Source organism: Tripterygium wilfordii, chromosome 23 (genome assembly GCF_013401445.1).
Source record: "Tripterygium wilfordii isolate XIE 37 chromosome 23, ASM1340144v1, whole genome shotgun sequence".
Classification (NCBI taxonomy): Eukaryota; Viridiplantae; Streptophyta; class Magnoliopsida; order Celastrales; family Celastraceae; genus Tripterygium; species Tripterygium wilfordii.
The window spans coordinates 913701-925570 of NC_052254.1; the positions used below are offsets into that span (position 1 = coordinate 913701).

Here is an 11870-nt window from a genome sequence, read left to right on the forward strand (position 1 = left end):
AATACACTCAGACAAAACACCAAAACCATAGCCGGTCTTCCATCTCCGATAAATACTAACTTGATCGTTGGAGCCTCCACGACCGATACCACCCAAACCGGTCAAGGAGCTTTACGATTGTTCTTGTTGTGATGTTTGCAGGATTTAATGTTGCAGACGGACCCCAAGAAGATAAAAGTTATCATTTCAACGATTGTAGTAATTTGCCCCCACAGTTCTGCTAGACACAATAAGTGAACAAGATAGAGGTCACGTCCAAATATAATGGCCAAATACATTAAAGATATTGTCCATTGTGGACCATGAGCCTGCACATATTTGTTTTTCTTTGTCTCACCATAGGTTCTTAGGCTCAGAAAACACGTTGTATGTTTGAGATATGCAAAACCTTTACTTATTTATCACTCGATTGTTGGGTTATGACAATCCGACATGGGATATTAGTTTTGACAATGTAAGTTGCGCTATTTATTAAAGAATGTCTGTTAGTGTTGAGAATATGCCAAAATGTTACAAAATAGTAAATTTAGAAGTGACTTGTGACAGTAAATCGACTAATTAGTAATGAAATTTTCGTTGCTAGCTAGGATTGAGTATTACTGTATATGATTACCATACTAAATTTTCATACACAATAAAAATTATTAATATTTATTTTATGAGAAAGAAACCTGCAACCACTACTCTCCGGGTGTGCACTAGGTAAATCATAAGCTCATATAATATAGCCTACAAACCACAAGTGAAATTTAAGCACATAATAATCATATGTATATGCTCGTTAGAAATCCAACCTACGACCTTCAAAAAGGAAATAATCGCTCCTAATTGTTAGACTCGGACATATTACCCATTATTCATGAGGATCAATATAGTAGAAAGTTTCATAGTTACACCCTTTTACTGCTTGATCTCAATGTCTCAGCCCATCTGCAAAGGAAGCTGCAAAAACCTCCATTCCTTGCTTCCTTAAAGCCAAACCAACCTCAACTCCTCCACTTCCGTCACGGCTCTCCGCCAATGAAAAGGCCCCAGTCTTATGCACAGACGTGATCTCTACTTTCTTCGGCCTGCCCCACCCGAAGTCCGCTTCGTAAACCTCGAACCGGGGTGACCCAGCAACTCCAACAGTTGGTGTTCCCGGTTCAATAGCCGAAAATTTTTCAAGCGCTCCCTTTGTTTCTTCAAGAACTCCTCTCTCCATTCCCTTAATCACCTCGCTAATTCTCTTGGCAATTAAAACGACGCCGTCCTCTCCCACCATGTCTTTTGCCTCAAAACTTGTACTAAAACTTGCAACGCAATTACCAAAATAGTTCACCGGAACCGGTGGCTCCAAACGGGTCCTAACATCGGCCATGAAACCAAAAAAAACCTTCTTCTTCTGCTCAAAGTTCTTGGCTTCGGCCATGAGAGACAATGTATAAGCACAAACAAGAACAAATGTAGATAAATGGAGTGATTTGGGTTCTTCTTCCTCACTTAGTTGAGACGATATTCTCTCTCTCAGTTTCTTGATATCTTCACCGGTCAACTCAAATGTGGACCAAATCAAGCTCTCTGGAGAACTGATTTGTGGCATTACCTTCAAGTTTCGTGGATTTGGGTCTCGGAGGAGTTTTGCCCATTCGACTAGGAACTTCATCTGAAGGCCATCTGGGTCCTGAATAAGGGTTCGGTCCAAAACGGGTGTAAGATCGGCCGGTAATGAGGAAGAGTCGCCGTTTTTGCAGACATGAGCCCAAGCTCTGATAAACATGGTGGTGCTTTTCCCATCAAGAATCGAATGGTGTGTGGAGATCCCAATGGAAAACCCTTGGCGTGGAAACAGAGTTACCTGCACCGCCAGAATTGTCGCCGTCTCGTCAGATATTGACAACTTCGGCACGAGCGGATGCGATTCAGTAGCCTTGCGCGGTTTGTTACCGGATAGGCGGTCAAAGTTCGATTCAGACTCGGCGACGGTGAGAGAAACGGTGTCATTTGGGGTGTAGAGGATGAACGGGTGGGCGGCATGTGAGGGCCAGGTGAGGTTGCCAGCGAGAGGAAGGAAGCGGCGGAGAGTGAGGGAGAGTGAGCGTTTGAGTTTGGGGAGAATAACCGAGTTGAAAGAAGTTGGATCGGATGAGTCGGTGAGTGGGTAGAAGAAGACTCGCTCAACAGGGGAGAATCTAAACCAAAGTGTATCGAAAAAGGTTAGCGGGAGACTTAACTCGGAGAGTGGCTCAGACGAATCGCTAAAGGGAGCAACTTTGCAAACGTCCAGTATCTCTAGCGAGCCGTTTGACTCCATTGGAGAAGAAAATTGAACCCAAAAGCAGGGGAGAGTGATTGCATTATGAGCACCAGAGCAGAGAGGAAATGGTCTCATAAGTACTACTCCAATTTTGGTCCCACGTGAAAAATACATGCACGCAACCAGTGACTGTCGTGCATGGGACCTCGAAAATGAGAGTCGTTCCATATACTGAATTGCATTTAGTGGTTTCCACTAATCTCACTTGAAATTTTGTATGTACAACTCCATATAAATACTAGCGATGCGACATATTTTGTAAAAAAAAATTTCTGAAGACCTTCCCTTGAAGAGTTGTAAATTCAAATAAAGCCGTGAAGTATGGGTATTCATCCCAAACAAGAAAAAGGACAAAATTGTGTGGTATTGACACTGACATTGACTGTACCACACCCTGCCAGAACCTCAGCGAAGCATCCAGATCTCATATCGAATGTGCGGTGTACATGAGTTCGAGGTTTACTCTGCTGAATGGACCCAAAGATTTCTTCATTGGAGAGGTTACTAGGATTAAAAAAACACAGTAAATTACTCTTAAAAACAATATTAATTAGTTAAACTATGAGTCGTAAATTGAAATCGAGCCGTGAAGTATGGGTATTCATCCAAAAAAGGAAGAAGGAAAACTGAAAAAAAGGAAAAAGTTGCGTGGTATTGGCAGTGACAGTATAATTTGACTTATCAAACTTAATAGAGAAAGTTCCAATATATATATATATATATATATAGTTGGGATTATTCGAGTGATGTACGCGTCTCTATATTCAGTTTTGGATAAAGAGGGAAAGGACAATTAAAGAAACGTATAGATATGGCTTGTGGTTTGTTGTGGCGCCCATGTGAATGAACGTGACTTGCAAACATATAGAACACTCAAGTCATCTTCATTGCAAGCAACCATGCAACGTATGATTGACATAGAGGTAGAGATTGAAATATGTGAGGGATCCTTGCCCCATTCGTCTATGATAGATTTTTGACAACCTACCATAAGATGAAATGGACGAGATCCTCTTCTTATAATTCTCTGGATCATGGGGAAACAACGAGATTTTGGAAGTACTAGATGGAGAGGGGACCTCGCTTTTTGTGGGAAATGATTGAAAAATAGGTTGGGCAATATATAGTGATCATCACGTGCGATAGAAAAAAATAGATAGTGAGAGAGCCCTTCGTGAGAGAGAAACATCACGAAAGAAACATGCATTGCTTCTCTTGTAAGGCGCGAGTTTCACTCATTGTAATTAATTTCTTCTCCATAGTGAATCGTGATCTCTCTTGTATAGCCTTTTTCCACCTTATAGAATTATTCCAACATACAAAATACATAAAAACCATACTAAGAGTTACATCTTCTGAGAAAAACTAAACACTACTCTTATGGTAATTACAATGCATGCAAAGATAGCACGTAGATAGTTATTTTAACCTAAGTCAATAGTGAAGCTCTTTGAGTCCATTAACAAACAGAGAAGCAAAAACCTCCATCTCATGCTTCTCCAACACCACCCCAACCTCAATTCCTCCATCTCCATCTCTGCTTCTCTCCATGGCAATACCTCGATTCTTGTCTATCGATATAACCTCCACCTTCTTAGGCCTCCCCCAACCGAAATCCACCTCATAAAGCTCAAACCGGGGCGAACCGGCAATCCCAATAGTGAGTGTTTTAGGCTTCCCTGAGGTCCATTTCTCAAGCGCCTCCTTTGCTCCTTCCAGACCACAACAGTTCGCTTCCTTCACCAACTCACTAATCTTTTTGGCCATTAAAATTACTCCATTCTTATCCATCAAAGCTTTTGCATCTACAAACCCATCATATCCATAAATACAATTCCCGAAATAATTTTTTGGGATCGAATGGGAATCCAATCGGGTCCTACAATCAGATGCAAATATGAAGTGAACCCAACTGACCTTCTCTTCTCCCATTGATTCTACAATGCAAACCAGTGTGTATGCATATGTGAGCACAAAGCTAGATAAACGAAGCTGATCAACAATGGTTTCAATCGACAATACCCAATCCCTCAATCTCTTTATATCTTCGCCGGTCAATACAAACGTGGCTCGAAATAATTTTGATTTTGTGATGGACTCGCCTGGAAACGGCTTGACGCTCCTTGGATCTGTGTCCGGAGCCAGCGTTTTTGAAATCTCAATCCAATGGTTTGAATACACCATGTCGAGCCCTTCCGGGTCCTTCACCACCGTCCGATCAAACGATGGTGTCAATTCTTGAGGCAAATCGGATTCGGGTTCTCGGCATATGTGAGCCCAAGCTTTCATAAACAGCGTAATGCTTCTCCCATCAAGAGTCGCATGGTGAGTCGAGTACCCAATCGAATACCCTGAATCGGGGAACAGTGTTATTTGCAAAGCTATCACCGGCGATGTTGAGTCCGCTATCTGCAATTCGGGTACGTACGGACGCGACTCGATGGTGTCTCGGATATCGTTGCTTGATAAGCGGTTGAAGTCGGCATCAGATTCGGCCACCGTTAGAGAAACGGTGTCGTTTGGCACGTAGTGGATGGATGGTTTGGAGGCATGCGAGGGCCACGTGAGGCGGCCCGCGAGAGGGAGGAAGTGGCAAAGAGTGACAGAAAGGGACTGCTTGAGTTTTGGAAGAATGACGCGGTAAAAGAACTCGGGGGATGATGATGACTCAGTGGGTTGGTAGAAGTAGACGCGCTCACTCGGGTTAAACTTGAGCCATATGATGTCGAAGAATGTGAGAGGGAGGGAAAACTTGGTGGCTGACTCAGGTGAGTCACAGCATGGGGCGATTTGACACTCTTCCACCACCTCAATCGGCGATATTATTGATTCCATCAGAGATTTGGAACTGCGGTCCATTATTAGTTTCTGGGCATACAATGGATTTTATATAACAAATGGTGTATAATTCACGCCCATGCCATTGATCTATGATAGGTATGATTTAGTGGGAATCGAACTCAAAACCTTCTAAATCTTTATGCGGAAGTGTTACATAATTATGATGAAGCTATGCCACTAGAAATTCATCCCTATGACCTCAGGCTACAACTTGTAGATTATTACTATTGTTATTCAATTACATACATTGTAGTCGTGGGCAAGCTCATTATATTTTTGGAGAAGTCAATGTATGGGCTCATTATGTTACACATGGGGAGTTATTTAAAGCAACTTTGATCTTCTTTGATTGGATCTCATTTGGACAAGAAGTAACATGGTACTTTCGCAAGTCATTCTACAAAAAAATTCAACACCAATTTGGACAAAAATAGGTACATCAAGTCAGACCACACTCGCATGAAAAGTCTCCTAAGAGGTGATCTATTTTACAATTTTATCTATTTAAATACTACTATTTTTAACAATTTGAAACATTTATATATGTTCAACAATAACTCCACTAGAATCTCCATCCTAATGTGCAGTTGATTTCAAATAGAAATAAAAATTATGTTCGAATTACATTATACTTTATATATTACTTTCTTTCTCATTAACATCAATATTTTTGAGATCGTGCGCTTAATTTTGGTTCAATTTACCATGTCGTCTAGTACGAAACTTTTTTTGTGCATGAGTCTGACGTCCCGAGTTTAGGTTCATATCGGATTCTAAAGTGTAAGCTTGTCTGATGTTGTCCAATATATATTACTTTTAGAAAACTTAGTTAATATTAATTATAAATAAAAATTAATTTTTTTTTGAGGAAAATAAATAAAAATTAATTGATAATATAGAATAATGAATAATAAACTAATAGCTTAGAATATGTGACGATAAAAATCTACTTGTCAATAATGTTGGCTAACAAGATTTTTCTCCCCCAAATTGCTGACCTAGGGTGGAAGATATTTTCACAAAATCTCAATATTTGATCAGTATTTCTCATGTTCTCTAGAGAAGTCTGTTTCTGAGTCGGTGTTGATATTTCCAACATGGCTCCTACGAGAGACGACAACACATATCAAAAGGTCAAAGGGTCCGAAAATTTGTTATGGTTGTTGGGTCCAAAACAGAACCACGAGCTATGATGTCATTTGGGGGTGTCCGGCCACGATCAAAACAGAACCACGAGCTATGGTGGGATACAAGTGTCATTCGGGGTGTCAGCGGAATTCATTGCCAAATCAAAAGAGTCAACATTGTATTGTTCGGTTTAGGTATCGGTCTGAGTATATCATCGTTTGGTTTTCGATGAATTCAATGTTATACGGTGTTATTTGAGGGTATCCGGCGATGATCGATTTTGTGTTTGTATTGTATCTTGATTGTAATCCATATTTATGATGACTCTACTGTTTTAAGGCCTAAATTATTTTTCTCATTCTGAGTTAATAAATACATTTCAATCTCTATGATTTTTTCAAAAAAATAAAAATAGTCAACCGCACTGGCTATGCCCTCTCCTATGAGCCGACAAGGCCCAAAACGTTTTCCCAGCTCTGTAATCCAGAGGCCCACATTATTTGTCCCATTCACAAACTGGGCCTTACAGTCCAGTAATTAGGTACCCCATTATAAATTTTTAAAATAGTGGGCCCCTGTGAAGTCATTGGGTTCGAAATTCCAACATTATTATTGGGAGTTGGTGTTGTTGGCTTTGTGAAATTGTGTGGTGAGTATGGAATTACTCTTCCGTCTCTAGCTAGCTTCTGCTGCATCTTTAATGAATTTTGTTTCATTATTACTGCAGTGTTTGCTTCTTCATTTCTTTTATCTGTCAGTACTTCTTCTGTTTTTGGGGATGCTGCTTGGTAAAAGTCTTTGTAATTTTAATCGCATACATCCAATCTGTTTACCAACTTGAGATCCTTTTGAATTTGATAAACAGTTTGTTTGTGATGGCACTTCTACTGCAGGGCTCCTGGTCTGGTGGAAGTGAACTGTCTAGTTAGAAACCAATAAAATAATATGTTCAAAGGTTGTCTTTCTTCTGCTGCTGCTGCTGCTGCTCTATTTTATATATGGCCAGCATAATACATAGATGATGGAGAGAGTTCTCTGTTTGTTTACTCTAACAGAGAGAGAGAAAGAGAGAGAGAGAGATCGTGAGTCCCCTAAAAAGCTTATGTCATGTCCCTTTCCACCTGCAAACAAACTCACACTACTGTATGTGGACAATCCTCCCTCTCCCTTAATTACCACGAACAAATCAAGAACATACAAATGTTGTTAACTCTCTAATTCCTTTAGTTAGTATCAATTTCTTTTAGTTCTGACAATACAACTTCTTAATAGATATAGCATGACTATTCTCTATGGAGAAGTCAAATTCTTTGGTGATTGCCGTAACAAGGTCAAAAGTCTCTCTTCTTTAGATGATTTTTTTTTTTTTATAAATTGGAAATTAAATTGAAAACGATTAACGTATATTTTTGTGGTTTCTGTTTTCAAGTGATTTTAACTATTTTTTGTTTTCCGTGTTTTACAAAATAGACAATCAAATGCGTAATCTGGACTGTTTTATGTTTTTCGAGGAAGTTAAAAATAGAAAATACTTAGAAAATAAAAATACCAAAAGGCAAACTTGTATTGGTTTCTAAAAACTTCTGCTTTTGCATTGTGGGTGTCTGATACCTTTTAATTAACGAAAATGATAAAGATCCCAGTAGTTTTGTATCCTAGTTATTTGAGCGGCTGAGTAGGAACACATTTTTTAAATAAATTCGTGAGCTCTACAAGTTCCACATGATACACATAAAATCATGTGCGTCGCGTACAACTCAACAGTTAGTTTCCAACTTATGAAATCCCTATCAAATGTTTAATTAACTGGCTAGGGTTATTGAAGTAAAGAGTTCCACTTGCACATAAAATCATGTGCATATATATCTCGATGTGTGTGCTATGTTTTTGTGGTCCTCCTAATTCTCTCCGCATTAGACCTTCAACTCTCGCTGGTCCCTACCTCTTAACATATAAGGTAACTCTCTTTGTGTCTCTATTTGCTATCAATATCATACATTCGTAAACGATAACGATATTATATAAGTTTGTTCTTTAAATATCTAATATAGGTATAAACTCGGGTTGTATGTCCCGTGTGCACAAAAATTTTCCACCTTACAACATGATAAGTTAGATCAAAACCTAACGCATGACCACAAGGTTTTTACTCCCAATATCGAGAATTGAACTCATCACTTTTCAAATTTATTCAGTTTGCCCCAAAGAGATTAGATGTACTGCTTCCTTACCGTGAACGTAGACTTATCCAACTACACACACATATATGAATATGAATTAATTAATCTTTTTTTTTTCCACCAACATAATTAACATGATCTTCTGATAGTACTAGTAATGCTTGATAGAAAGCTAGGGATTTAAACGCAAAACCTCATATATATTTGCAATTGTCGATAAAGCATGACTCACAACTTTTCAAAAATTGCGGTATGGTCCCCATAAATATATACTTATATGCACATATACCCCCACCAAAATTGACTAATCAGTCATGGAGGGCAATGATTGAAAAATATAAGGCAAAGGAAATGAGAAGAAGAAGAAGATGCAATTTATTTTAGGGTTTTATTTTTAATATGGGACACGTGTCATTACATCGGCCTTTGCTTTATCCTTTTTATCTTGTGTAGCATAATAATATATGTCGGTCGAATTCCGGCATCTTCTTCTTAATTCTTTTTCTCTTCTTCCTCTCAAACTTCTTCGTCTGTAACTAATTTATTCTCTCCAATTAAAGCAAGAATTCTTATATATATGTCTATATATATACATGTATATGCTGCTAGCCTTTCTCTTGAGTCTATACAAAATCCAACAACATCAATGTTTCCGAATTATCACTGTAAGTTTAATTGATTCTCTTCAAACTCTAACCTAGCTAGATCATGTAAACTTTATTGACATGATAATTATTTGTTCTTATTTTTGGGTTTTTTTTTAAAAAAAATTCTTTTCCAATTTTATTTGTTATTCTTGATACATTTATAGTGAATAAATTACATGCATCTCATGTTTGTATGAATAATTAATTTTTATCCTCTCCCATTTCAGTATTGCACTCGATCTATTGATTTTTCTTTCTTAAATCCGCATACAATTAACACAAAATTTTCTCTTTTTTTCATAGTTTAATTTCATAATTAGTTTTTGATATATATATATATTTGATTGCAATATGTTTTAATTTATATTTATGCAGAAAAATCTACCAGGGAAAGTAATCTGATGAAGAATTTGCTCTTGCTTCATTGACCTAAATATGCACCGACAATACTTTGCATAAGATGAATCCAAGTTCAAAGGAAATTGAGTCTTCAGCAACAAGACATGATTCAATTAAGATCCCTAAATCTACTACTACTCCATCAAGCTCATCAACAACACCACGGTTAGGGCTAAAGGATCCGCGGATTGTGCGAGTTCTTGGAGGGAAAGACAGGCATAGCAAGGTTCGCACAATAAGAGGATTGAGAGACAGAAGAATTAGGCTTTCAATTCCTACAGCAATTCAATTGTATGATCTTCAAGACAGGCTTGGACTCAATCAACCTAGTAAGGTTGTTGATTGGTTACTTAATGCAGCCAAGGATGGAATTGATGAACTCCCTCCTCTCCCAATTCCACCTGAGCATTTTGCCCTAACAACACACCATCAACCAATTCATGATCCTCATGAGATTGTTGGTTCCTCGAAGGGAATTAATGCAAGAGAAAATGAAAACAATGAAGGAATATTACTACATGATCCCCAACTTACATTCATGCCATCATATGGTTCTTTCTATCCTTTGGAGCCTTCAAATTTCTCTTCTTTCTCTCAATCCGCGGCCGGAGGCGACCATCATCATATTCAGAACTTGAATGCTCTACCATTGCCATCTACATTGTCACTCTCCTCCGGCGGTGGTGGCGGCGGCTCTCAGATTTTGGAGACACAACCTTATTTCAGTAATAGTGGTGAAAATGAATATTCAAGACTACTAATCAATCACCAAGTGATGAATCCTTCAATTGCTCATCATCCACAAGGTGTGTACTACTCATTAGGGCAGTTCATGAGAGTACCCTTCCATTTCAGTGTTCCTCCAAGGATTAATCTCCAATCATCCTCATCCCCGGGGAATGATGTCGGCGGTCATGATCATCATCAGCCTAATAAGGGTCAAGAGTTTCATTCCAAATGAAACTAAAAAATAAGGAGAGAATGAGATTTAAGGTGAAGAAATAAGTGAAAGAAGAAGAGCTAGAGAGAACCATTTGTTGATGAAGAAACAAGAAGCATGGCTTGGTGGTTTCATGTTTTATCTCAAGAAAGAAGGAAAAAGGTACTACTAGTTAATTATTATTTAATTAAGATATCAGAAACAAAAAGTACAGCTGGTAAATATAGTTAGAACTTCTTATGCTGTATTAATATATCTATAGATAGTCTATACACCCCATTGATGATGATATGTGAATGTAGAATGTCAAATGCAAAAATATATCTCAGTTTGTTGTAAATGTGCAATGGGTGGCCTATATATATATATATATATATATATATATATATATATATGGAGACTAATTAATAGTATTATACGTATTGAGGCTAGAATTATGGACAAACAATCAGGACTATAAATAATTCTGTTTTTTTTTTAAATTATTGTTGCTCTTTTTACTTTTCTATTTTATGCCTTCTTGTATTGCTTCTTAAAAACCCTAATGGTGAGGAGAAAATAGAAGCAAAGTATACATATATATATATGTATGTATGTTTTGAAGCCTGAGTTACAAAATGAAGTAAAAAAAAATATCTATGTCTTTACGTTGATGAATAGGACATATGATTTTATGATCCAACAAAATAATGGAATGAATAGCAGGTTTTTTCCTCTAGCTAGCAGGGTTAACCCAATTCACTTAAAGTTGTATCAGAGATTGAAAAAATTACAGTAATAATGTTTGTGGTCCTAAGCAAGTAATTGAAGCTAAGAGAATACAACGTCCCAGACAAAAAGCTAAGAAAACTACAATTTCCCACTGCATCAAAAAAATAAAAATAAAAACATCTGTATTTAATTTCTCTTGGATTCTGTAAGTGTGTTGTTCCTGGCACTCCTAGGGTTTGGGAACGGATTTATCCAACTTATAATAAGATGTCAGTAATTAATTTCAAATCAGTTTTGTTAGTAATTAGAGGCCGATTACGTTATTATAATCACTGGAGTTTAATCCAAAGAGGTTTGAAATTCTGATGTCAGATGGTTCACTATACACTATTGTCTGGATAGCATATATATATATATATATATGTATGTATAGAGAGATGGAGGGAGAGAGAGAGACAATAGTGTTCAATAGAGACCTTAGAAGCAACTTATATAAGAAGAACTGAAGAAGTAGTTGTTGTTGAGATATTTGTCTTCCATTGCATTTTGTAATTCCTTCATATGCAACTGTGTGTCTGACCCGGAATTAAGCTCTGATTAATTCCCAGAAAAATTACAATGGTATTTTGGCTCATATTATGCAGCTGGATCAGATATCTGATACATGCTATCCAGACAGGCTTGGATGCTGTCCGGACAGAGATTTTTCTGTGGCAATCAGAATTGTT

General features: G+C 37.7%; 3 protein-coding genes across 3 annotated transcripts; 1 reads left to right on the plus strand and 2 right to left on the minus strand.

The window, feature by feature from the left end:
* Positions 1–743: 743 nt before the first annotated feature.
* On the minus strand, positions 744–2467 carry LOC119993727 (phenolic glucoside malonyltransferase 1-like). Its single transcript, XM_038840945.1, has one exon. It carries the CDS (start codon positions 2462–2464, stop codon positions 914–916), a length of 1551 nt encoding a protein of 516 aa, XP_038696873.1. The 5' UTR covers positions 2465–2467; the 3' UTR covers positions 744–913.
* A 1047-nt stretch (positions 2468–3514) lies between these two features.
* LOC119993610 (malonyl-CoA:anthocyanidin 5-O-glucoside-6''-O-malonyltransferase-like) lies at positions 3515–5222 on the minus strand. The gene has a single exon (XM_038840805.1). The coding sequence runs from the start codon at positions 5153–5155 to the stop codon at positions 3731–3733; it is 1425 nt and encodes a 474-aa protein (XP_038696733.1). The 5' UTR covers positions 5156–5222; the 3' UTR covers positions 3515–3730.
* Positions 5223–8929: 3707 nt separating this feature from the next.
* LOC119992418 (transcription factor TCP13-like) lies at positions 8930–10710 on the plus strand. Its single transcript, XM_038839092.1, has 2 exons — positions 8930–9110; positions 9468–10710. Exon 2 carries the CDS (start codon positions 9553–9555, stop codon positions 10450–10452), a length of 900 nt encoding a protein of 299 aa, XP_038695020.1. The 5' UTR covers positions 8930–9110; positions 9468–9552; the 3' UTR covers positions 10453–10710.
* Positions 10711–11870: the final 1160 nt, after the last annotated feature.